Here is a 27,990-nt window from a genome sequence, read left to right as displayed (position 1 = left end):
AGGCTGTTTTCTCCATGCAGGCTGCATGCAGCCTACACGGAGAAAACGGGAGAGTGTGCATGACTGGTTTGGTCGGCACTGGGGCCGTATTTATACCATTTTATGTTTCTGCTTCTCACACTGCGAGAATGCAGTGGGGCGACGCTCCTCCGCCCACGTGGAGGAGCCAACCCTGCTGAAAGGCGCTGTGATACCTTACTGTTCACAGACTGGGTGGTATACAAAGGCCACTCAACATAACCGTACTGGACTGAGCGGAGCATGGGTAGCAGGCCCTTGTATCTGGACCGGGCAGGAGGAAGGCAAAGAGCTATCACAGAGGAAGTGAAAGTGTACAGAAGTTAAGAATCAGAAGGAGGTGGCACAGAAGATAGGCTCAAGTGTTTGGGGAGAAAGTGTGTGTGTATATGTGTGTGTATGTGAGTGTTCGTGCCTGTGTGTGAGTGGGTGTTATGTAGTTGTAGCCTGCTGTGGCTAGTAGCTATGGCTTGTTTTGACTTGCTGTTGGCGTCAATCAACGAATGATCTTATAAAGAGCAACTACTCACCCATGAGGGTCTCAAGGCGCTGGGTGGGGGGTAGCTCTGCGGTTCAGTCGAAGAACCAGGTCTTGAGGTCCTTCTATCTTGTGGTTTGAGATGATGACAATTGCTGCCTTGCTGTGTCTTTTTATTGTGCTTTATTGTAGTTACAACTTGTTATTCACATTGTCACGGTCTGCAGATGTCATCATATAAAGCCACCTCTGATTGGGTGCCACCTCGGTGACTGGGTGGCCTCTGAAGATGCTGTGCCTGCTGTCGGTGTCTATGCAGACTCTGGCAGTGAGGGATAGCTTGCATGTGGTCATCTTGTGCTCACCTTCCACTCTTCTTCCACAGGTCCTCCTATCGTTAGTGCGGACTCCGTGCACCAGGCTGCGGTGGGGTCCAGAGCACGAATGGAGTGTCTCGTGGCCAGCACCCCAGCCCCCGAACGCATTGTAAGTGGCAGCCATCTTTGTTTCCCCCACGACACCTACCCTGGTTTATCTACTGTACCTACCTCCATTACACTTTGCTTGCCCCATGTCTTCCACTCACCCGCTTACTTCCACTCTCCTCGTCAGAATCCCTCGACCCTCCTATCACTCACATTCTGTCTTCCAACTGATGATCCTTGCCAGATCCTTCCACCCTCTTCACAGGTTATCTCGTTTCACTCATATTCTCTGTCCTCTGACTGATCTCCAGCTCGCTTATTCGTTTTCCCTCACATTGCCATCTCTCCCTTCCCTTGCTCTCTCTTTTCCATCACTCATTTCACTTTTCACAATTCTTCCCTCTTCCCCACCCACCTTCCACTCCTCTGACATATTCATTTCCTAGGCATAATCCATTCCACTTCCTCCAATTTGTGCCCATCAATTCCACTCATCCATTATTCATGCCCTCCTCTCACTAACTCTGCCTCTCAGCCCTTTTATCTGTCAGGCTCTCTCCTTACCCATCTCTGGACTACACTCCCGCTCTCGCTTCCTTTGAGTTGTTACCTCATTCTTGCCGTGTCCTCAGTCACACTGCCCCTGGCTCATGCTCTTGCCTCGTCACTTTGCTTTCTCCTCTCATGCACTCACTCACACTGCTCCTTCACTCACACTCTCTTCTTGTGCTTTTTACTCACTCATTCTCCCTCTTCTGCAGTGCTTAACCAAATATAATCTTACCGTACACATGCTGTTCCCTCACTCACGCACTCTCCTCACTCGTCCTCTCACCTCCCTAACACTCTTCCTCAATCATAATCTTTCCCTACTCACCCTCACTCGTTTACTCCTCACACCCCACTCATGATCCTCCAATGATGCTTTCTCTTGACTAATGTTTTCTCCTCACACCGTGCTCATGCAAATCTCACTCATAATATTTCCTCACCAATGCGTTCTTCTCACTCATGTTTTCTCCTCATAGTCACTCATGCTTTCGCTCACACTACTCCTCGACTAATGCTTTCCCCTCACACCTCACTCATGCCTTCACTGATGCTTTCCCCTAACTAATGATTTCACCTCACATACACTCATGCTCGCTCGCTCACACTACTCCTCCTCCACTGATGCTTTCTCCTCACTTGTGCTTTATCCTCACAGCTCACGCTGCTCCTCCACTGATGCTTTTGCCGCAGTCATGTTTTGTCCTCACACTGCACTCATTCTCTCGCTCATTCATGCTCCTCCACTGATGCCTTCTCCCCATTCGTGCTTTCTTCTCACAGCTCGCACTGCTCCTCCACTGATGCTTTCACCTCACTCTTGTTCTTTCCTCCCACCATGTTCATGCTCTCGCTCATACTACACCTCCACTGATGCTTTCACCTCACTCATGCTCTTTCCTCACACCACGCTCATGCTCTCACTAACACTACACCTCCACTGATGCTTTCGCCTCACTCGTATTTTCTCCTCACATTGCACTCATGCTCTCTCTTTCACACTGTGCCTCCACTGATGCCTTATCCTCACTCGTCCTTTCTCCTCACAGCTCGCGCTGCTCCTCCATGGATGCTTTCTCCTCACTCATGTTTTCTCCTCACACCCCGCTCATGCTCCTCCACTGATGCTTTCTCCTCACTCGTGTTTCTCCTTATAGCTCACTCATGCTCCTCCACTGATTCTGTCTTGTCACTCGTGTTTTCTCCTCACACTGCACTCATGCTCCTCCACTGATGATTTCCCCAGACTCGTATTTCTCCTCACAGCTCATTCATGCTCCTCCACTGATGCTTTCTCCTCACTCATGTTTCTCCTCACACCACACTCATGCTCCTCTACTGATGCTTTCTCCTGACTCGTGCTTCTCCTCAGACCTCAATCATGCTCCTCCACTGATGCTTTCTCCTCACTTGTATTTTCACCTCACACCGCACTCATGCCCCTCCACTGATGCTTTCTCCTCACTTGTGTTTTCTCCTCACACCGCACTCATGCTCCTCCACTGATGCTTTCTCTTGACTCATGTTTCTCCTCACACCGCACTCATGCTCCTCCCCTGATGCTTTCTCCTCACTCGTGTATTCTCCTCACACCGCACTCATGCTCCTCCACTGATGCTTTCTCCTGACTCGTGCTTCTCCTCAGAGCTCAATCATGCTCCTCCATTGATGCTTTCTCCTCACTTGTGTTTTCTCCTCACACTGCACTCATGCTCCTCCACTGAAGCTTGCTTCTCACTTGTGTTTCTCCTCACAGCTCACTCATGCTCCTCCACTATTGCTTTTCTTCTCACTTGTGTTTTCTCCTCACACCGCACTCATACACCTCACTTGTGTTTCTCCTCACAGCTCACTCATGCTCCCCCTCTGCTGCTTTCTCCTCACTCATGTTTTCTCCTCACAACTCGCTCATGCTCTGTCCCTGATGCCTTCTCCTCACTCTTGGTTTCTCTTCACACCGCAATCATTCTTTTGCTCACACTGCTCCCCCACTGATGCCTTCTCCTCACTCGTGTTTTCCCTCTCCCAGGTCTGGGCATGGGGTGACATCTCTCTGGACAGTGGCTCTCGGGATCGGTTTGCAGTCAGCAGGGAGATGACCGAAGGGGGGGTCCGCTCCTCTCTGGTGATTGAGGGGACCCACGAAGAAGACTTCCACATACCTTACAACTGCACGGCCTGGAACCAGTTTGGGTCCCACTCGGCCATCGTCACCCTCAAGAAGCAAGGTCAGTGCTCGCTCAAGTCCAGTCTGCAAGCTGGACCTGTGACTACCTCCCTGGTCTCATCTCTTGGTCATTTAACTCTTTCCTTAAGATCCTCCATTCACTTTTCTAAGGTCTTTTCATTCTTCTGAGTAGTGTCTCCTACTTATTATTTTGTCTCCTACTTCTTCATCTTTGCTTCTTCCTGCATCTCTCACTCTTTTCCCTCATATCCCAGACACGTTGTATTATCTTTCTTTCACCTTTGTCTTGTCTCACCATATTTCATAGTTGGTATAAAAACCTAACTTGCTCCTCAGGGTCTCTTGTACGTGACATTTCATATTAATGCTTTCCCACTCTTCAGTCTCTCCCATGCCTCGCACTTAGTATAAATGTTTCACCCTTTTTTGACTGCATCTGTCAGCTCCTAATAATGTCTCACCTCTCCTCAGTCATTCGCATACCTCGCAGTTAGTATGAATGTTTCACCCCTCCTTATTGAGTATCTGTCAGCTTTTATTAATGTGTCACCATTCCTCATTCTCTCCCATGCCCCACAGTCTTTATTAATGTCTCACCCCCTCCTTAGGCTGCATCAGGCAGCTTCTATCAGTGTCTCACCATGCCTCACACTTGGTATCACCATCCCACCCCTCCTGAGCTGTTTCTGATAGGCTCTAATAATATCTCACCTCTCTCCAGTCTCTCCCATACTTCAGTTAGTTTCAATGTTTCGCCCCTCCTTATTCAGTATATATCAGCCTTTATTGATATTTCACCACCCCTCGATATCTTTCATACCTCAGAGTTCATATCAATGTTTCACCTCTCCTGAGCTGTTTCTACCAGGCTCTGTTACTGTCTCACCCATCTCTTCCATACCTCAGAGTTTATATCAATGTTTCACCTCTCCTGAGATGTTTCTGGCAGGCTCTGTTAATGTCTCGCAAAAACAACAATAGATGGACAGAATGCAGAACAATGTCATACATTCACCCCAGTACAGAGATCTGGGCCTAAATCCATCGTTTTTTTGCTCACCATGCCATTCCAGTTTGAACCCAGCCATATGCAAATCAGTCTTGACCCTGTGCCCCATGGGAACAGTCCAGCCCGAACTGCCAAGCCAGGTCCTCCCTGGACTGGAAACAAGCATCCTAGGACCGGTTTCGGGCTTTCAGCCCTCGTCAGCCAGGATAGCTTGATTCCAGTGGCATGGAGAGCAAGGGACTCACGTCTGAGCATACCCTTCCCACTCGGGGTGACAAATGCAAAAACAACAATAGATGGACAGAATGCAGAACAATGTCATACATTCACCCCAGTACAGAGATCTGGGCCTAAATCCATCGTTTTTTTGCTCACCATGCCATTCCAGTTTGAACCCAGCCATATGCAAATCAGTCTTGACCCTGTGCCCCATGGGAACAGTCCAGCCCGAACTGCCAAGCCAGGTCCTCCCTGGACTGGAAACAAGCATCCTAGGACCGGTTTCGGGCTTTCAGCCCTCGTCAGCCAGGATAGCTTGATTCCAGTGGCATGGAGAGCAAGGGACTCACGTCTGAGCATACCCTTCCCACTCGGGGTGACAAATGCAAAAACAACAATAGATGGACAGAATGCAGAACAATGTCATACATTCACCCCAGTACAGAGATCTGGGCCTAAATCCATCGTTTTTTTGCTCACCATGCCATTCCAGTTTGAACCCAGCCATATGCAAATCAGTCTTGACCCTGTGCCCCATGGGAACAGTCCAGCCCGAACTGCCAAGCCAGGTCCTCCCTGGACTGGAAACAAGCATCCTAGGACCGGTTTCGGGCTTTCAGCCCTCGTCAGCCAGGATAGCTTGATTCCAGTGGCATGGAGAGCAAGGGACTCACGTCTGAGCATACCCTTCCCACTCGGGGTGACAAATGCAAAAACAACAATAGATGGACAGAATGCAGAACAATGTCATACATTCACCCCAGTACAGAGATCTGGGCCTAAATCCATCGTTTTTTTGCTCACCATGCCATTCCAGTTTGAACCCAGCCATATGCAAATCAGTCTTGAACCTGTGCCCCATGGGAACAGTCCAGCCCGAACTGCCAAGCCAGGTCCTCCCTGGACTGGAAACAAGCATCCTAGGACCGGTTTCGGGCTTTCAGCCCTCGTCAGGCAGGATAGCTTGATTCCAGTGGCATGGAGAGCAAGGGACTCACGTCTGAGCATACCCTTCCCACTCGGGGTGACAAATGCAAAAACAACAATAGATGGACAGAATGCAGAACAATGTCATACATTCACCCCAGTACAGAGATCTGGGCCTAAATCCATCGTTTTTTTGCTCACCATGCCATTCCAGTTTGAACCCAGCCATATGCAAATCAGTCTTGACCCTGTGCCCCATGGGAACAGTCCAGCCCGAACTGCCAAGCCAGGTCCTCCCTGGACTGGAAACAAGCATCCTAGGACCGGTTTCGGGCTTTCAGCCCTCGTCAGCCAGGATAGCTTGATTCCAGTGGCATGGAGAGCAAGGGACTCACGTCTGAGCATACCCTTCCCACTCGGGGTGACAAATGCAAAAACAACAATAGATGGACAGAATGCAGAACAATGTCATACATTCACCCCAGTACAGAGATCTGGGCCTAAATCCATCGTTTTTTTGCTCACCATGCCATTCCAGTTTGAACCCAGCCATATGCAAATCAGTCTTGACCCTGTGCCCCATGGGAACAGTCCAGCCCGAACTGCCAAGCCAGGTCCTCCCTGGACTGGAAACAAGCATCCTAGGACCGGTTTCGGGCTTTCAGCCCTCGTCAGCCAGGATAGCTTGATTCCAGTGGCATGGAGAGCAAGGGACTCACGTCTGAGCATACCCTTCCCACTCGGGGTGACAAATGCAAAAACAACAATAGATGGACAGAATGCAGAACAATGTCATACATTCACCCCAGTACAGAGATCTGGGCCTAAATCCATCGTTTTTTTGCTCACCATGCCATTCCAGTTTGAACCCAGCCATATGCAAATCAGTCTTGACCCTGTGCCCCATGGGAACAGTCCAGCCCGAACTGCCAAGCCAGGTCCTCCCTGGACTGGAAACAAGCATCCTAGGACCGGTTTCGGGCTTTCAGCCCTCGTCAGCCAGGATAGCTTGATTCCAGTGGCATGGAGAGCAAGGGACTCACGTCTGAGCATACCCTTCCCACTCGGGGTGACAAATGCAAAAACAACAATAGATGGACAGAATGCAGAACAATGTCATACATTCACCCCAGTACAGAGATCTGGGCCTAAATCCATCGTTTTTTTGCTCACCATGCCATTCCAGTTTGAACCCAGCCATATGCAAATCAGTCTTGACCCTGTGCCCCATGGGAACAGTCCAGCCCGAACTGCCAAGCCAGGTCCTCCCTGGACTGGAAACAAGCATCCTAGGACCGGTTTCGGGCTTTCAGCCCTCGTCAGCCAGGATAGCTTGATTCCAGTGGCATGGAGAGCAAGGGACTCACGTCTGAGCATACCCTTCCCACTCGGGGTGACAAATGCAAAAACAACAATAGATGGACAGAATGCAGAACAATGTCATACATTCACCCCAGTACAGAGATCTGGGCCTAAATCCATCGTTTTTTTGCTCACCATGCCATTCCAGTTCGAACCCAGCCATATGCAAATCAGTCTTGACCCTGTGCCCCATGGGAACAGTCCAGCCCGAACTGCCAAGCCAGGTCCTCCCTGGACTGGAAACAAGCATCCTAGGACCGGTTTCGGGCTTTCAGCCCTCGTCAGCCAGGATAGCTTGATTCCAGTGGCATGGAGAGCAAGGGACTCACGTCTGAGCATACCCTTCCCACTCGGGGTGACAAATGCAAAAACAACAATAGATGGACAGAATGCAGAACAATGTCATACATTCACCCCAGTACAGAGATCTGGGCCTAAATCCATCGTTTTTTTGCTCACCATGCCATTCCAGTTTGAACCCAGCCATATGCAAATCAGTCTTGACCCTGTGCCCCATGGGAACAGTCCAGCCCGAACTGCCAAGCCAGGTCCTCCCTGGACTGGAAACAAGCATCCTAGGACCGGTTTCGGGCTTTCAGCCCTCGTCAGCCAGGATAGCTTGATTCCAGTGGCATGGAGAGCAAGGGACTCACGTCTGAGCATACCCTTCCCACTCGGGGTGACAAATGCAAAAACAACAATAGATGGACAGAATGCAGAACAATGTCATACATTCACCCCAGTACAGAGATCTGGGCCTAAATCCATCGTTTTTTTGCTCACCATGCCATTCCAGTTTCCAGGATGCTTGATTCCGGTCCAGGGAAGACATGGCTTGGCAGTTCGGGCTGGACTGTTCCCATGAGGCACAGGGTCAAGACTGATTTGCATATGGCCATGTCTGAACTGGGGTGGTGTGGTGAGCAAAATAACGATGGATTAAACCCAGATCTGTGACTGGGGGAGAGTGTTTTGCCATTGTGCAACATTCCGTCCATCATCTTGTGTGTTTTGCTGTTCACCCTATGTGGGATGGGTATGCCCAGACGTGGGTCCCGTGCTCACTACGCCACTGGAGTCAAGCTATCCTGGCTGATGACGGCTGATAGCCAGAAACCGGTCCTAGGATGCTTGATTCCGGTCCAGGGAAGACATGGCTTGGCAGTTCGGGCTGGACTGTTCCCATGAGGCACAGGGTCAAGACTGATTTGCATATGGCCATGTCTGAACTGGGGTGGTGTGGTGAGCAAAATAACGATGGATTAAACCCAGATCTGTGACTGGGGGTGAGTGTTTTGCCATTGTGCAACATTCCGTCCATCATCTTGTGTGTTTTGCTGTTCACCCTATGTGGGAAGGGTATGCCCAGACGTGGGTCCCGTGCTCACTACGCCACTGGAGTCAAGCTATCCTGGCTGATGACGGCTGATAGCCAGAAACCGGTCCTAGGATGCTTGATTCCGGTCCAGGGAAGACATGGCTTGGCAGTTCGGGCTGGACTGTTCCCATGAGGCACAGGGTCAAGACTGATTTGCATATGGCCATGTCTGAACTGGGGTGGTGTGGTGAGCAAAATAACGATGGATTAAACCCAGATCTGTGACTGGGGGTGAGTGTTTTGCCATTGTGCAACATTCCGTCCATCATCTTGTGTGTTTTGCTGTTCACCCTATGTGGGAAGGGTATGCCCAGACGTGGGTCCCGTGCTCACTACGCCACTGGAGTCAAGCTATCCTGGCTGATGACGGCTGATAGCCAGAAACCGGTCCTAGGATGCTTGATTCCGGTCCAGGGAAGACATGGCTTGGCAGTTCGGGCTGGACTGTTCCCATGAGGCACAGGGTCAAGACTGATTTGCATATGGCCATGTCTGAACTGGGGTGGTGTGGTGAGCAAAATAACGATGGATTAAACCCAGATCTGTGACTGGGGGTGAGTGTTTTGCCATTGTGCAACATTCCGTCCATCATCTTGTGTGTTTTGCTGTTCACCCTATGTGGGAAGGGTATGCCCAGACGTGGGTCCCGTGCTCACTACGCCACTGGAGTCAAGCTATCCTGGCTGATGACGGCTGATAGCCAGAAACCGGTCCTAGGATGCTTGATTCCGGTCCAGGGAAGACATGGCTTGGCAGTTCGGGCTGGACTGTTCCCATGAGGCACAGGGTCAAGACTGATTTGCATATGGCCATGTCTGAACTGGGGTGGTGTGGTGAGCAAAATAACGATGGATTAAACCCAGATCTGTGACTGGGGGTGAGTGTTTTGCCATTGTGCAACATTCCGTCCATCATCTTGTGTGTTTTGCTGTTCACCCTATGTGGGAAGGGTATGCCCAGACGTGGGTCCCGTGCTCACTACGCCACTGGAGTCAAGCTATCCTGGCTGATGACGGCTGATAGCCAGAAACCGGTCCTAGGATGCTTGATTCCGGTCCAGGGAAGACATGGCTTGGCAGTTCGGGCTGGACTGTTCCCATGAGGCACAGGGTCAAGACTGATTTGCATATGGCCATGTCTGAACTGGGGTGGTGTGGTGAGCAAAATAACGATGGATTAAACCCAGATCTGTGACTGGGGGTGAGTGTTTTGCCATTGTGCAACATTCCGTCCATCATCTTGTGTGTTTTGCTGTTCACCCTATGTGGGAAGGGTATGCCCAGACGTGGGTCCCGTGCTCACGACGCCACTGGAGTCAAGCTATCCTGGCTGATGACGGCTAATAGCCAGAAACCGGTCCTAGGATGCTTGATTCCGGTCCAGGGAAGACATGGCTTGGCAGTTCGGGCTGGACTGTTCCCATGAGGCACAGGGTCAAGACTGATTTGCATATGGCCATGTCTGAACTGGGGTGGTGTGGTGAGCAAAATAACGATGGATTAAACCCAGATCTGTGACTGGGGGTGAGTGTTTTGCCATTGTGCAACATTCCGTCCATCATCTTGTGTGTTTTGCTGTTCACCCTATGTGGGAAGGGTATGCCCAGACGTGGGTCCCGTGCTCACTACGCCACTGGAGTCAAGCTATCCTGGCTGATGACGGCTGATAGCCAGAAACCGGTCCTAGGATGCTTGATTCCGGTCCAGGGAAGACATGGCTTGGCAGTTCGGGCTGGACTGGTCCCATGAGGCACAGGGTCAAGACTGATTTGCATATGGCCATGTCTGAACTGGGGTGGTGTGGTGAGCAAAATAACGATGGATTAAACCCAGATCTGTGACTGGGGGTGAGTGTTTTGCCATTGTGCAACATTCCGTCCATCATCTTGTGTGTTTTGCTGTTCACCCTATGTGGGAAGGGTATGCCCAGACGTGGGTCCCGTGCTCACTACGCCACTGGAGTCAAGCTATCCTGGCTGATGACGGCTGATAGCCAGAAACCGGTCCTAGGATGCTTGATTCCGGTCCAGGGAAGACATGGCTTGGCAGTTCGGGCTGGACTGTTCCCATGAGGCACAGGGTCAAGACTGATTTGCATATGGCCATGTCTGAACTGGGGTGGTGTGGTGAGCAAAATAACGATGGATTAAACCCAGATCTGTGACTGGGGGTGAGTGTTTTGCCATTGTGCAACATTCCGTCCATCATCTTGTGTGTTTTGCTGTTCACCCTATGTGGGAAGGGTATGCCCAGACGTGGGTCCCGTGCTCACTACGCCACTGGAGTCAAGCTATCCTGGCTGATGACGGCTGATAGCCAGAAACCGGTCCTAGGATGCTTGATTCCGGTCCAGGGAAGACATGGCTTGGCAGTTCGGGCTGGACTGTTCCCATGAGGCACAGGGTCAAGACTGATTTGCATATGGCCATGTCTGAACTGGGGTGGTGTGGTGAGCAAAATAACGATGGATTAAACCCAGATCTGTGACTGGGGGTGAGTGTTTTGCCATTGTGCAACATTCCGTCCATCATCTTGTGTGTTTTGCTGTTCACCCTATGTGGGAAGGGTATGCCCAGACGTGGGTCCCGTGCTCACTACGCCACTGGAGTCAAGCTATCCTGGCTGATGACGGCTGATAGCCAGAAACCGGTCCTAGGATGCTTGATTCCGGTCCAGGGAAGACATGGCTTGGCAGTTCGGGCTGGACTGTTCCCATGAGGCACAGGGTCAAGACTGATTTGCATATGGCCATGTCTGAACTGGGGTGGTGTGGTGAGCAAAATAACGATGGATTAAACCCAGATCTGTGACTGGGGGTGAGTGTTTTGCCATTGTGCAACATTCCGTCCATCATCTTGTGTGTTTTGCTGTTCACCCTATGTGGGAAGGGTATGCCCAGACGTGGGTCCCGTGCTCACTACGCCACTGGAGTCAAGCTATCCTGGCTGATGACGGCTGATAGCCAGAAACCGGTCCTAGGATGCTTGATTCCGGTCCAGGGAAGACATGGCTTGGCAGTTCGGGCTGGACTGTTCCCATGAGGCACAGGGTCAAGACTGATTTGCATATGGCCATGTCTGAACTGGGGTGGTGTGGTGAGCAAAATAACGATGGATTAAACCCAGATCTGTGACTGGGGGTGAGTGTTTTGCCATTGTGCAACATTCCGTCCATCATCTTGTGTGTTTTGCTGTTCACCCTATGTGGGAAGGGTATGCCCAGACGTGGGTCCCGTGCTCACTACGCCACTGGAGTCAAGCTATCCTGGCTGATGACGGCTGATAGCCAGAAACCGGTCCTAGGATGCTTGATTCCGGTCCAGGGAAGACATGGCTTGGCAGTTCGGGCTGGACTGTTCCCATGAGGCACAGGGTCAAGACTGATTTGCATATGGCCATGTCTGAACTGGGGTGGTGTGGTGAGCAAAATAACGATGGATTAAACCCAGATCTGTGACTGGGGGTGAGTGTTTTGCCATTGTGCAACATTCCGTCCATCATCTTGTGTGTTTTGCTGTTCACCCTATGTGGGAAGGGTATGCCCAGACGTGGGTCCCGTGCTCACTACGCCACTGGAGTCAAGCTATCCTGGCTGATGACGGCTGATAGCCAGAAACCGGTCCTAGGATGCTTGATTCCGGTCCAGGGAAGACATGGCTTGGCAGTTCGGGCTGGACTGTTCCCATGAGGCACAGGGTCAAGACTGATTTGCATATGGCCATGTCTGAACTGGGGTGGTGTGGTGAGCAAAATAACGATGGATTAAACCCAGATCTGTGACTGGGGGTGAGTGTTTTGCCATTGTGCAACATTCCGTCCATCATCTTGTGTGTTTTGCTGTTCACCCTATGTGGGAAGGGTATGCCCAGACGTGGGTCCCGTGCTCACTACGCCACTGGAGTCAAGCTATCCTGGCTGATGACGGCTGATAGCCAGAAACCGGTCCTAGGATGCTTGATTCCGGTCCAGGGAAGACATGGCTTGGCAGTTCGGGCTGGACTGTTCCCATGAGGCACAGGGTCAAGACTGATTTGCATATGGCCATGTCTGAACTGGGGTGGTGTGGTGAGCAAAATAACGATGGATTAAACCCAGATCTGTGACTGGGGGTGAGTGTTTTGCCATTGTGCAACATTCCGTCCATCATCTTGTGTGTTTTGCTGTTCACCCTATGTGGGAAGGGTATGCCCAGACGTGGGTCCCGTGCTCACTACGCCACTGGAGTCAAGCTATCCTGGCTGATGACGGCTGATTGCCAGAAACCGGTCCTAGGATGCTTGATTCCGGTCCAGGGAAGACATGGCTTGGCAGTTCGGGTTGGACTGTTCCCATGAGGCACAGGGTCAAGACTGATTTGCATATGGCCATGTCTGAACTGGGGTGGTGTGGTGAGCAAAATAACGATGGATTAAACCCAGATCTGTGACTGGGGGTGAGTGTTTTGCCATTGTGCAACATTCCGTCCATCATCTTGTGTGTTTTGCTGTTCACCCTATGTGGGAAGGGTATGCCCAGACGTGGGTCCCGTGCTCACTACGCCACTGGAGTCAAGCTATCCTGGCTGATGACGGCTGATAGCCAGAAACCGGTCCTAGGATGCTTGATTCCGGTCCAGGGAAGACATGGCTTGGCAGTTCGGGCTGGACTGTTCCCATGAGGCACAGGGTCAAGACTGATTTGCATATGGCCATGTCTGAACTGGGGTGGTGTGGTGAGCAAAATAACGATGGATTAAACCCAGATCTGTGACTGGGGGTGAGTGTTTTGCCATTGTGCAACATTCCGTCCATCATCTTGTGTGTTTTGCTGTTCACCCTATGTGGGAAGGGTATGCCCAGACGTGGGTCCCGTGCTCACTACGCCACTGGAGTCAAGCTATCCTGGCTGATGACGGCTGATAGCCAGAAACCGGTCCTAGGATGCTTGATTCCGGTCCAGGGAAGACATGGCTTGGCAGTTCGGGCTGGACTGTTCCCATGAGGCACAGGGTCAAGACTGATTTGCATATGGCCATGTCTGAACTGGGGTGGTGTGGTGAGCAAAATAACGATGGATTAAACCCAGATCTGTGACTGGGGGTGAGTGTTTTGCCATTGTGCAACATTCCGTCCATCATCTTGTGTGTTTTTCTGTTAATGTCTCGCCCATCTCTTCCATACCTCAGAGTTTGTATCAATGTTTCACCTCTCCTGAGATGCTCCTGTCAGCTCTAGTCATGCCTTGCCTATCTCTTCCATACCTCATAGTTTGTATCAATGTTTCACCTCTCCTGAGATGTTTCTGGCAGGCTCTAGTAATGTCTCACCCATCTCTTCCATACCTCAGAGTTTGTATCAATGTTTCACCTCTCCTGATCTGTTTCTTGCAGGCTCTGTTACTGTCTCACCCATCTCTTCCATACCTCAGAGTTTGTATCAATGTTTCACCTCTCCTGAGCTGTTTCTACCAGGCTCTGTTACTGTCTCACCCATATCTTCCATACCTCAGAGTTTTTATCAATGTTTCACCTCTCCTGAGCTGTTTCTGGCAGGCTCTGTTAATGTCTCACCCATCTCTTCACTACCTCTGAGTTTGTATCAATGTTTCACCTCTCCTGGGATGCACCTGTCAGCTCTAGTCATGCCTTGCCTATCTCTTCCATACCTCATAGTTTGTATCAATGTTTCACCTCTCCTGAGATGTTTCTGGCAGGCTCTAGTAATGTCTCACCCATCTCTTCCATACTTCAGAGTATGTATCAATGTTTCACCTCTCCTGAGATGTTTCTGGCAGGCTCTAGTAATGTCTCACCCATCTCTTCCATACTTCAGAGTATGTATCAATGTTTCACCTCTCCTGAGATGCATCTGTCAGCTCTAGTAATGTCTCGCCCATCTCTTCCATACCTCAGAGTTTGTATCAATGTTTCACCTCTCCTGAGATGTTTCTGGCAGGCTCTAGTAATGTCTCACCCATCTCTTCCATACTTCAGAGTATGTATCAATGTTTCACCTCTCCTGAGATGTTTCTGGCAGGCTCTAGTAATGTCTCACCCATCTCTTCCATACCTCAGTGTTTGTATCAATGTTTCACCTCTCCTGAGATGCATCTGTCAGCTCTAGTAATGCCTTGCCCATCTCTTCCATACTTCAGAGTATGTATCAATGTTTCACCTCTCCTGAGATGCATCTGTCAGCTCTAGTAATGTCTCGCCCATCTCTTCCATACCTCAGAGTTTGTATCAATGTTTCACCTCTCCTGAGATGCATCTGTCAGCTCTAGTAATGTCTCGCCCATCTCTTCCATACCTCAGAGTTTGTATCAATGTTTCACCTCTCCTGGGATGCACCTGTCAGCTCTAGTCATGCCTTGCCTATCTCTTCCATACCTCATAGTTTGTATCAATGTTTCACCTCTCCTGAGATGTTTCTGGCAGGCTCTAGTAATGTCTCACCCATCTCTTCCATACTTCAGAGTATGTATCAATGTTTCACCTCTCCTGAGATGTTTCTGGCAGGCTCTAGTAATGTCTCACCCATCTCTTCCATACTTCAGAGTATGTATCAATGTTTCACCTCTCCTGAGATGCATCTGTCAGCTCTAGTAATGTCTCGCCCATCTCTTCCATACCTCAGAGTTTGTATCAATGTTTCACCTCTCCTGAGATGTTTCTGGCAGGCTCTAGTAATGTCTCACCCATCTCTTCCATACTTCAGAGTATGTATCAATGTTTCACCTCTCCTGAGATGTTTCTGGCAGGCTCTAGTAATGTCTCACCCATCTCTTCCATACCTCAGTGTTTGTATCAATGTTTCACCTCTCCTGAGATGCATCTGTCAGCTCTAGTAATGCCTTGCCCATCTCTTCCATACTTCAGAGTATGTATCAATGTTTCACCTCTCCTGAGATGCATCTGTCAGCTCTAGTAATGTCTCGCCCATCTCTTCCATACCTCAGAGTTTGTATCAATGTTTCACCTCTCCTGAGATACATCTGTCAGCTCTAGTAATGTCTCGCCCATCTCTTCCATACCTCAGAGTTTGTATCAATGTTTCACCTCACCTGGGATGCACCTGTCAGCTCTAGTCATGCCTTGCCTATCTCTTCCATACCTCATAGTTTGTATCAATGTTTCACCTCTCCTGAGATGTTTCTGGCAGGCTCTAGTAATGTCTCACCCATCTCTTCCATACTTCAGAGTATGTATCAATGTTTCACCTCTCCTGAGATGTTTCTGGCAGGCTCTAGTAATGTCTCACCCATCTCTTCCATACTTCAGAGTATGTATCAATGTTTCACCTCTCCTGAGATGCATCTGTCAGCTCTAGTAATGTCTCGCCCATCTCTTCCATACCTCAGAGTTTGTATCAATGTTTCACCTCTCCTGAGATGTTTCTGGCAGGCTCTAGTAATGTCTCACCCATCTCTTCCATACTTCAGAGTATGTATCAATGTTTCACCTCTCCTGAGATGTTTCTGGCAGGCTCTAGTAATGTCTCACCCATCTCTTCCATACCTCAGTGTTTGTATCAATGTTTCACCTCTCCTGAGATGCACCTGTCAGCTCTAGTAATGTCTCGCCCATCTCTTCCATACCTCAGAGTTTGTATCAATGTTTCACCTCTCCTGAGATGTTTCTGGCAGGCTCTAGTAATGTCTCACCCATCTCTTCCATACCTCAGTGTTTGTATCAATGTTTCACCTCTCCTGAGATGCATCTGTCAGCTCTAGTAATGTCTCGCCCATCTCTTCCATACCTCAGAGTTTGTATCAATGTTTCACTTCTCCTGGGATGCACCTGTCAGCTCTAGTCATGCCTTGCCCATCTCTTCCATACCTCAGTGTTTGTATCAATGTTTCACCTCTCCTGGGATGTTTCTGGCAGGCTCTAGTAATGTCTCGCCCATCTCTTCCATACCTCAGAGTTTGTATCAATGTTTCTCCTCTCCTGAGATGTTTCTGGCAGGCTCTGTTGATGTCTCACCCACACCGTATCCCTCAGGTTCTAATAATGTGTCACCCCCTCCCCCAGGCCTCACCCCCCAGGCCTCCCGTTCCTCAGTTCCCCTCAGATTGGGTCAGTTGTCCCCTGTCCTGAGTGCCTCATTGCTCAATCGTCCCTTGTCCTGCAGACTCTAGTAACATGTCGCTCTCTCCTCAGCTGTCCTTCCTCTGATGATCATCGCTGCATCAGTCGCCTCCGGTGTCGCTATGCTCCTCTTCCTCATCATCGTCATCTCATTCTGTTGCCGTCGCCCCAAGAAAGGTAAGAGGTCACGGGCCGCTAAGGTGCCCATGTCGTCTGGGGCAGTATGGTGCATGGGGATGGGCGTTCACACATTTCAGGGACATGGAGCCTTGCAGCAGTCAACCACTTCTAAGAGACACTTTACCCAGGCTCCCTGCCCATACGGTCAACCCCAAGTGCACCACTGTTTTCCCTCAGCACGCGACACTCGAAGGTCAGTGGACCCTTCTGGGATAGCCACACACACAACACATATCCACACATGAATGCACCTCACCTTTTGTCTACCTGGCATGCGAGGCGGCACACTGTCACAACCCTGGTCTTGTCCTATGGGGCGAACATCCTGAGGTGAGATCTCAGGGATGTAACTGATCCCCTGTTTTGTGTCCACAGCAAAACGAGCGACCAAGATCTCGAAGACAGATATTCATGTGCAGATCACAACGAGTGACGAAAGCCCATGCCGACCCAGCGACACAGATGACGAGATGAAGGACACCATGGTACGTGAGATCTGCTTCCAGGGAGGGTCAGCGACTGGCATCAGTCTTCTGCAAAACCGTTACCTGTCGGGAAATATTTTGGGGTCCCTGAGTTGCTAGTGACACTTCCTTTTGTCACACAACAAAGCAAGTAAAGTCTTTGCGCAAAGTGTCCCCCATGTTGTGATTGTGCAATTGTTGGTAAATGCCTAAGCCTCATTGCACTGTGACTTCAATCCGCTTGTGGCCAAGGGTGGCTTGTGCGGTCTATGATCTGAGTGTGTTGTACATACAGGCTCTCTGCTTGAGCCTACTAGGGCGGATCAGTGACAGAATATCGGAAACACAAATAGATATATATATATATGTCACGGTACATACATGTGGAGGTATATATAGTAAAACTTTACTTACCCATAGCAAATTACCTTCTCTATCTTCTTGTCCTCAATCTGTTTGAGAATATTTTCTGTCCCACGATATCTGTGTTCTCGATATGTTGTCCTAACACCACTAGGGCAGCATGAGTGAGCCACATGTGTGTGGGGCAGGTCCGCGTGCAGTATTGGGGTCAGGTTTTGCAGCAGTCTCCAGTGCTGGACTGCCTATTTATTCCACTGGTCATTTTCTCTGTGGACTGCAGCCTTTCAAAGCTGGCTTTTGAAGGCAGGGGTTTGCTGCTGCCACCTCTGATACTTACTCCAGTTTTCACAGGTTCATTGGGCCCGATTCACAGAACTAACTTAAGACAAAATCCTAAACTTACTACCATTTTGGTATTCACAGAAGGCATTACTCATTTCGGTATTCACAGAAGTTAGGAGTCCTAACTTTAGGACTCCTAAACAGAGAAAAATCCTAACTTTAAGACTTTCGGTATTCACAGAAGGCATTTAGGAGTCCTAAAGTTAGGACTCCTAACTTCTGTGAATACCGAAATGAGTAAGTGCCTTCTGTGAATACCAAAATGAGTAAGTGCCTTCTGCGGATACCAAAATGGTAGTAAGTTTAGGATTTTGTCTTAAGTTAGTTCTGTGAATCGGGCCCATTGACTCTGGCACAGAGTTGGATTCAGGGGAGACAGAGGGAAGACACAGCGAAATGACAAAAAAAGAGATAGTGATGAGAGAGGAGGTAAGGAGTGGGCTGGTTTAAACATTTTCTCCAGGGATACCTTTGGTTCCCAGCACGGCCCTGGCGATGTCCCATGGAAACATGTTATATAACAATGAATTAAAAACGGAATGAACCATGACAAATGCTTTAGACTACTGGTGGGGATGAAAGAGAAGCCTGGATGAAGCAGAACTCTGAGCTGAGGAAGAGGAGGACAGGAAGTGAGGGCAGGGCTCTGTTTTGGGTCCTGGCCGTTCTCTGTGCCTGACGCGAGTGCTCAAGGGAGTGGGATTGGGGTGCACTGAGGAGCAGTGTGCATGTAGTGAGAGTGGACTGTCTCTTTGTAGGCTCTGACCATGGTCTCTGTCCTGCAGGCCACGGACAGTGAATCTCCAGCCACGTCCCGCACTGAACACAGCGAGATCCTGGAGGAAGACGATGGCAGTCAGGACCTGAAGGTAAGACTCGGGGAGCTGGGGACCCCAACATCTGAGACTGTGGATCACACTGGAAAGCTGCAGCTACTGCCAAGCACTCAAGCGCAGCTAAGATCAGACAAGCATTAGCTGATCTATGCTAAATGCCCCCTGGAGTCTTTCTGTGCCCTTCACCTCTCGCTCGTTCGCTGCTCCCGTCATGTTAACACACTCGTCCTCAAGTCCTTTTATTTCTCTCTCTTTGTCATTCCCCGAATCCTCTTCTGTTCCTTCGCCCTCTTGTCGTCTTCTTTCTCTTCTCCTTGTTTCTCATTCTCTCACTCTTCTGTGGCCTCATGTCTTTATTAATTTCCATACTTCCTCGTTTCATGTTATCCCTCTCCTCTGCTTGTTTCATGTTCTTTCACATCAGTTATGATTTATTCCTTTTCTTACGTATAACAGGGAAAAATTTGAGGGACAAGCTAGTCCGCCTCCCCCGCTCTTCAGTGAGTGGCATTCTGTGACTGTCCACTAGGTGGCACTGTTGCACCAGTGTCATGTCCCCGTCATGTCCCCTGCTGTCAATAGTAGCAATAGACCCAATTGGCAGTCGGTGATAGTAGCAGCTCCTAAAATAAACACAGAATGATCAAGGTAAAGCACCCAGGACAGCATTGTTGTCATGCACTGTAGTGCCTGTGACAAGGGAGACTGTGACAACCCTCTTCTACTTTCTGACATCTACTTGTCTCTAGTAACACCTGCACCGTGCTCCTTTCCTGAACCCTCTTCTCCCCACACATTTGCACCAGAGTTTTGCTCACCGCCTCCTCGCCTTCTGCTTGTTTACCATACTTTCCCCATTTCCAGCTCTCCATCCGTCTTGTACTCACCACCCCTCCCTGCACTCACTCGTCTCTGTGGCTCCTCTCCCCAGAAAACTGCACCTCCTGTCCGCTGTACCTCCTGTCCGCGGCACCTCCTGTTAGCTGCACCTCCTGTCCGCTGCACCTCCTGTCCGCTGCACCTCCTGTCCGCTGCACCTCCTGTCAGCTGCGTCTCCTGTGCGCTGCACCTCCTGTCCGCTGCGCCTCCTGTCAGCTGTACCTCCTGTCCGCGGCACCTCCTGTCAGCTGCGTCTCCTGTCCGCTGCACCTTCTGTCCTTTGCACCTCCTGTCAGCTGCGTCTCCTATCCGCTGCACCTCCTGTCCGCTGCACCTCCTGTCAGCTGCGTCTCCTGTGCGCTGCACCTCCTGTCCGCTGCGCCTCCTGTCAGCTGTGTCTCCTGTCCGCTGCACCTCCTGTCCGCTGCACCTCCTGTCCGCTGCGCCTCCTGTCCGCTGCGCCTCCTGTCCGCTGCGCACCTACCTGGAAGGAAGTCTGGCTAATTGTAGTAGAGTCCTTTCCACAGGCCAGACCTCCTGGGACCCTCCACTGTTCGGCAAGGAGAAGCAAACGGTGTTTCACCCCACAGCCCACATTTTTAATTGATCCCTGGAGCAGGAAGTAGTACACAACTCCCCCAAGGAGCACTTAGTCTCAGGCCAAATTAAATGTTCCATTTAGGTGACCAAATCTGTTGTTGCAGTCTGCTGCCCTCTTGTGGCCTCTGCAGTGACAATTCACGGTGGCTCCCTTTAGAAGCCTCAATCTAGTACCGGTCTTAACTCTAGGGGGCTCCCTTGAGCAGCAGCAAGACTGATGTATTGGAAGAAAGAGTGAGCAGATAAAAACAGAGCTTAGCATAGAAGCACTGAAATGTGTTCATTGTAATGTCCTTTGGTGATTTTTATGCATTCTTCTAAACTCTTCCTGAAATAGCTATCCCACGTCAGTAGTAGAGGCAGAAACCATGCTCCCATAGTCGACTCCTGAGTAAAACAAGGTTCACATTTTCACTCAAAACTCTTGCATTTTTCTCTTTCCAGGACCCCACCAATGGATACTACAAGGTCCGAGCACACGAGGATTCCCACCTCACCAGTGGCTTCTCAGACTATGCTGCCCCCCCACGTGCCATCTATGGGCCCGCAGCCATCAATCACACCACCTTACACCCGCCACCCAACAACCAGCCCAAACTGTATGAATACCGCCACCACTATACTCTGGGCACAGTGGCCTCTCGCGCCAACTACGACCCGCACGAGCGCCTCTACCCACAGGATTCTGTCTATGGGGGCGCTTCGTACCTCACTGCCCCATACACCCGGGCCTTCTCCAGCTACGTCAAGCCTGTCACGTATGAAAAGGGGAATAGTTTTGAGCAAGTAGAACAGCCCAGCAAGACGTCAATGTCATCACACTTCTCCTACACCTCCCTCTCCCAGCAGTGTGACTATGGGCGTCCTGCCCAACAGCGCATGCAAACACATGTATGAGTCTACAGTGGCCATGGTAGACAGACTCTGATGAACATTTTGGCTTAGTGAATGCCAGATTCTGCTTTGTGACATCACTTCCTGCTGTAGCTGTAGCTGGTTTCCTCCTATTGGCAGCAATATTAAGCAAGACATCTGGACAGACCAATGAGATCTGCCCTTCAAGATGGCGGCTGGACTGGGTGACCGCTGCAGGCTGGTAACTGGGAGGACTTTTCTGTTGTTCTCTGTCTTGAACATGGTCATTTGACGATCTTTGTTCCCGTATGAACATTTACTGGATGTGGCCTCATGGTTCATTGGATTCGACATTGCCAAGACTGTAATTGCACAAGGGTATGTCGTACCCTCATCACGCCTCTAGATAGCAAAGTTCATCCCGTCTGTCAGTGTTGTATCTACATAGAAGATGGAGGTGAAGATGAGGGCTTTGGTGGGTTGTCTTCCGCCTTTCACTGGCAGCCACTACAGCCCTCACCTGGCCGCCAGCTCCAGACTTTTCTCCCTGTGCCTTACCCTGTGCTTCCAACACCCTCCTCCCCAGGCCTGTGTACCCCACACTCGCAAGCGTGAGTCTGGACTGTTGGCCACGGAAGGTTCCCGCAGACAGATTTGAGCAGGAAGGACTGTAAACGTCAGCGGTGGTGTGGATGTGTCTGGACCTGATGCTGGAACCTGCATCCTCATGGTATCCCTGCTCCTCCTATGACACCTGTGTCACCAACACGGTTGTGTCCGCCTCCCACCTGTAGGGAAAACCAAAACACCAAAGGCAGAGAAACCTCCAATTTGTCGTATTGGGCGTTTCTCTCGACCAGCAGCACTGCAAAGTCCCTTCTCCTTCCCAACTTTTTTTTTCTTCAAAATTTCTCTTGGAATGGGGGTACCCACATGAATATCTTTCAAGAGAGTGCCCAGAAACCAAGCTTTATGCATCTCTAAAGCTTTGAAGCACCTGCCCTCGTTTGTCTTTGAGAATAGGTGTGGTATTACACTTCTTACGGGTGCATGTGTTTTTTTGTCTATTTTATGTCTTTATATAGATTTAATTAACAAGTCTGTCTATGCATAGGCGTGTAAAATACATAATGTATTTGTGTACTGCATTTTGCCTGCAATGAGCCTGTTTGACCGCTAGATGGCAATGCTGTTCAACATTTGAGCCTAGCTTTGGTCATCAAATAATCATTGTGTTAAAAGCTTTGCCAGGGAATGTTGCTTCTTAAAAATCAGAGATTATTTGATTGTGTCTCTGACTGCAGCATGTATAATATTTATTGCTCTCTCTCTTTCTGGAAAAGCTATAACTACCATGTCCCCTCCATTCCTTACCTCCATTAGGCCTGTTTTTCCTTATATTTAGAGGTTGACAGCTTCACGAACTTTTTGTTGAGTGCTATGGGGGAAATAGGGACTACGTTCCCCATAATGCATTTGAAACGTTGAAATACGCCGCCCCAGGCTGCTCTTAGGAGCATGAAAGTGTGCAGTCTGAAAAGGCTGGAGTGTAGAATGGATTGACCGAAGGTGAATGGGAGATGTCTCCTCAAAGCACAACAGGTTTCGCCTTGTTTTCAAAACTGTAAATATTCCTGCAGCTTCCTGGTGTAGGGGTCCTGCACCGCTCCTACATGCTTCTACTGCTAGATAATGTTTGCAATTTCTGGGCCTGCTCCTGTGGAGTGGAGGTAATACCCAATGCAGCAAAATCAGCAATGTCTTCATTGTGAATATGCACGTGTTGTCACGTGATACAGCCTCATGTGTCACGTGCGACTCCTTCAGCCATTCCTACATTGTAGTCGACGGCACGTTGGCTAAGCATTCTGGGAGCTTTAGCTGTGGATCATGAATCTCTTCACATCCCCAAGACTGTATGTGATTGGCTGTGTAAGAATAACAAAAACACCCTGACAAAGCCAGCACCACGCACCCCTAAAGTCCTTCCCTCTTTCCCCCACACCTGGAGTACAATACATTATTGCACCCTGGAATCCTGAACAAGATTTGTGAGGCAAACCTGTGTGGGGGTGTTTCCTGTGTGGGGGTGTTTCCTGTGTGGGAGTGTTTCCTGTGTGGGCCTGTAGGTGGTGGGCGGTTGGAGCCCACCCCTCCCTTCTTTTATACGTAGAAAGCCATCCAAAGAGATGGCTGATCTTGGCAGTATAAGTTGGATTCTTCTTGAAATTGTATTTTGAGATTTTGCTGGTAACATCTAAAGATGAAAAGTGGGTGTTACTTGGTGGCTATTTTCCTACTGACCGCCCCTGCTTGTGCCTTGACCCTGGGGCTGGCGCCCGCGTGGTCTCAGACACGGATTCTTTCCTATTGCACTTTATTCAATTTCTAGCCACCTTCCAAATTTTGCTTGTAATAACATTCCTATAATTCGTTTTTTGGAATACCTGGGCGTAGAAACAGAGGAGTTCTATGTTTCACTTCAGCGCACTCACACAGCTCAAGGTCACAGGACCACAGGTCTGAAAAGTGAGCGATTGGTGCAAAAATATTAGATTTTTGTCAAGAAAAAGATGTTTTCCCAATCATTTGACTTAATTAAATTAATCCATGGTGCTGCTGAGGCCAGCCTGAAATGACACTACTTTCCGAATAATGGGACTCGCTCCAAATAATATTTAATATGATAACAGTGGCGAGTGAGGCGCGAGGGAGCCAGAAGAAAGGTTTGAAAAAGCCTGGTGTGTTCACTCACACCCACATGCCTTAACTGGACGGATCACATCTCTCTGCCAGCCGCCACCCCCGCCCCCACCCCAGTTCCCTGCACCCCTTTCTCAAGTACCTGCAGTTCATGTAAGCGAACGAGCAGCTGGAAAATACCCTGTTATTTTGTGTTTCTTCTGTCACTATTTTCCTGGCTGTAAAGTTGTATTTTATATATCAAAGGGAAGATTTTTTTTAAATAAAGCTGTAAATGTATTGTCCGAATATTTATATTTAATAAAAAAATATTACAAAGTGTTGAGTTTTTTTTAATTGTGCAGATGGAAAGCACCTGCCAGGCAGAGAAGATGTGATTCTAAAACACTGACAAGGTACTTTAGGGCCTCTCTCACTGCAGGAGTCCTCCACAGTGCAATGTGTGGAGAAATATGGGGGGGATGCTCACACTGGGGGTGTCCTACAGCACTGATATAGTACTGTTCGGAGGATGCGCACACTGGGGGTGTCCTACAGCTGACAGAGCACTGCTCGGAGTATGCATACACCCGGGGTGTCCTACAGCACTGACACAGCACTGCTCGGAGTTATACATACACCGGGGGTGTCCTACGGCACTGACACAGCACTGCTCGGAGTATGCATACACTGGGGGTGTCCTTTAGCACTGACATGATACTGCTCGGAGTATGCATACACCAGGGGTGTCCTACAGCACTGACACAGCACTGCTCGGAGTTATACATACACCGGGGGTGTCCTACGGCACTGACACAGCACTGCTCGGAGTATGCATACACCCGGGGTGTCCTACAGCACTGACAGAGCTCTGCTCGGAGTTATACATACACCGGGGGTGTCCTACGGCACTGACACAGCAAGCACTGCTCGGAGTATGCATACACCCGGGGTGTCCTACAGCACTGCTCGGAGTATGCATAAACCGGGGGTGTCCTACAGTACTGACACAGCACTGCTCGGAGTATGCATACCCCGGGGGTGTCCTAAAGCACTGACACAGCACTGCTCGGAGTATGCATACCCCAGGGGTGTCCTAAAGCACTGACAGAGCACTGCTCTAGGATATGCATACACCCGGGGTGTCCTACAGCACTGACACAGCACTGCTCGGAGTATGCATACACCAGGGGTGTCCTACAGCACTGACACAGCACTGCTCGGAGTATGCATACACCCGGGGTGTCCTACAGCACTGACACAGCACTGCTTGGAGTATGCATAAACCGGGGGTGTCCTACAGCACTGACACAGCACTGCTCGGAGTTATACATACACCGGGGGTGTCCTACGGCACTGACACAGCACTGCTCGGAGTATGCATACACCCGGGGTGTCCTACAGCACTGACAGAGCTCTGCTCGGAGTTATACATACACCGGGGGTGTCCTACGGCACTGACACAGCAAGCACTGCTCGGAGTATGCATACACCCGGGGTGTCTTACAGCACTGCTCGGAGTATGCATACCCCAGGGGTGTCCTAAAGCACTGACAGAGCACTGCTCTAGGATATGCATACACTGGGGGTGTCCTAAAGCACTGACAGAGCACTGCTCTAGGATATGCATACACCCGGGGTGTCCTACAGCACTGACACAGCACTGCTCGGAGTATGCATACACCAGGGGTGTCCTACAGCACTGACACAGCACTGCTCGGAGTATGCATACACCCGGGGTGTCCTACAGCACTGACACAGCACTGCTTGGAGTATGCATAAACCGGGGGTGTCCTACAGCACTGACACAGCACTGCTCGGATTTATACATACACCAGGGGTGTCCTACGGCACTGACACAGCACTGCTCGGAGTATGCATACACCCGGGGTGTCCTACAGCACTGACAGAGCTCTGCTCGGAGTTATACATACACCGGGGGTGTCCTACGGCACTGACACAGCAAGCACTGCTCGGAGTATGCATACACCCGGGGTGTCCTACAGCACTGACACAGCACTGCTCGGAGTATGCATACACCAGGGGTGTCCTACAGCACTGACACAGCACTGCTCGGAGTATGCATACACCCGGGGTGTCCTACAGCACTGACACAGCACTGCTTGGAGTATGCATAAACCTGGGGTGTCCTACAGTACTGACACAGCACTGCTCGGAGTATGCATACACCGGGGGTGTCCTAAAGCACTGACACAGCCCTTCTCGGAGTATGCATACACTGGGGGTGTCCTTCAGCACTGACAGAGCACTGCTCGGGGTATTCATACACCGGGGGTGTCCTACAGCACTGACAGAGCACTGCTCGGACTTATACATACACCGGGGGTGTCCTACGGCACTAACACAACACTGCTTGAAGTATGCATACACCGGGGGTGTCCTACAGTACTGACACAGCACTGCTCGGAGTATACATACACTGGGGATGTCCTACAGCACTGACACAGCACTGCTCGGAGCATGCATACAACTGGGGTGTCCTAAAGCACTGACACAGCACTGCTCAGAGTATGCATACACCGGGGGTGTCATACAGCACTGACAGAGCTCTGCTCGGAGTTATACAAGTCAAGTCAAAAGTCAAGTCAAAAAGGCTTTATTTCGATAAAAACATATCATAAAAGCTGAATATAAATAAATTTTTCCTTTTTAAAAAAGCATTTACAACAACCACTAAATTTCATACGTTTTCAGCGAAGAAGTAAATACATTCTACACAGGTTAAAAGCAGTTAATACAATTTGACAATAAAAAGGAATTAAACATTAAATTTAAGCCTTTTGCTACGTAGATTCCAGGCCCATGATAAAAATTTAGATAAACCACAGACATAAAGTGGGCGTGAATCTGACGTTAAGATACGCAAGGCCTCAATGTGTGACCTAGTGCCTAAAAGCCGACACAGTGCTTTGAGCCACTTTTTCCTGGGTTTTACATACTCCGGGCATTGGAACAAAAAATGCGCTAGGTTCTCGGTGCTAGTTATACAAAAAGGGCAAAAGGCAGTTGTCTGTGCCGGAAATTTCCATCGTGCTGTAAACGCTCTTAGTGGGAGAGTCCCAACTCTAAACTTGAAATAGAGAGCTCTATCGAACGGTTTCTCAATAATGTCCAGATAGAGTTCCCGAATGGGTAAGTCCTTGAACTTCAAGAAGTCCTCCGTAAGTTTTCCCAATGACTGGTCAACATATGTTCGGGACATAACCCAATTCCAATATAAAGTCTTTAGAGTTGCCTTTGGTGGAGATGATCTATTATCCCATGCTTCACTTAGTCCAAGAGCGATAAGTAAAGCTTTTACATCTCTCAACCACTTTATTTTATACCATCCCGGTGATGCCATTATTTCGGACAACCCTTTAGCGTATTTGGCGAGTTCTGGGACTCGCCACAACCGGGCCCATAAAAGCAATGGCCGGAGTTTTGCAAGATCAGCTATGGAACGACAGCCTAAATCAAGCATCAACGGTAGAGTTGGCGTGCCCTGGGGGAGCAACATCAATGATCTGCAAAATTTGTTTTCCGACTTTGAAAGTTCATCTATATTGTGGGTACCCCATAGTTCTGCTCCATAAAGAGCAGAACTAACTCCTCTTGCCTTATAAATGTCTACAACCGGGGCTATCGGTCTTATTGTGCAGAGACGTTGTTCCTTTAGTAGGGCCCCGTCACCCTCTTATGGTTTAGAAGCATTTTGGTTAAATGGGGGGTCCATTGCATTGTTTGTGAGATGCGTATTCCCAAATAATCAAATACCCTCTCCCTACCTAAGGGTACTGAGTTCAGGACAGGGGGTCGGGCAAGTTTTTTTGGGGGATTCATCACCAAGTATTTGGTTTTGTCAGTATTAATGACCAATCCCCGCTCCAAGCAAAAGGTCAGAAAATTGTTAAGGAGCTTCTGAAGGCCCATTGGGGATTTGGATAACAAGAGCGTGTCATCCGCAAAAAGGAGAGTGGGGACATGCTCGCCCGCCAGGGATGGTTCATCCGAGGGATCTTTTAACAGATGCTCGACCACACCGTTGACATATAGAGAAAAGAGGGTGGGAGCAAGAACACATCCCTGACGGACCCCTCTATCCACCGGGATTTTGTTTGTTTTCTCGCCCTGTGTACCCCATCTAATTTGGGCAAAATTACCTTTGTG

General features: G+C 49.7%; 1 protein-coding gene across 1 annotated transcript in view; it reads left to right on the top strand.

Moving 5' to 3' along the window:
• The window catches only part of KIRREL2 (kirre like nephrin family adhesion molecule 2), a 78,106-nt gene extending 53,946 nt beyond the window's left edge, over positions 1-24,160 (top strand). Inside the window, exons 10-15 of the mRNA XM_085615943.1 lie at positions 882-982; positions 3,500-3,698; positions 16,692-16,796; positions 17,175-17,284; positions 18,754-18,837; positions 20,728-24,160. Coding sequence (XP_085472069.1) covers positions 882-982; positions 3,500-3,698; positions 16,692-16,796; positions 17,175-17,284; positions 18,754-18,837; positions 20,728-21,180 — 1,052 coding nt within the window. The 3' untranslated portion in view covers positions 21,181-24,160. The remainder of the gene's footprint in view (positions 1-881; positions 983-3,499; positions 3,699-16,691; positions 16,797-17,174; positions 17,285-18,753; positions 18,838-20,727) is intronic.
• The last annotated feature ends 3,830 nt before the right edge of the window (positions 24,161-27,990 follow it).

The sequence above is a fragment of the Triturus cristatus genome, chromosome 7 (assembly GCF_964204655.1).
Source record: "Triturus cristatus chromosome 7, aTriCri1.1, whole genome shotgun sequence".
NCBI lineage: Eukaryota > Metazoa > Chordata > Amphibia > Caudata > Salamandridae > Triturus > Triturus cristatus.
Note: the sequence above shows the minus strand (reverse complement) of the source record. Positions and strands in the feature narration are given on the sequence as shown.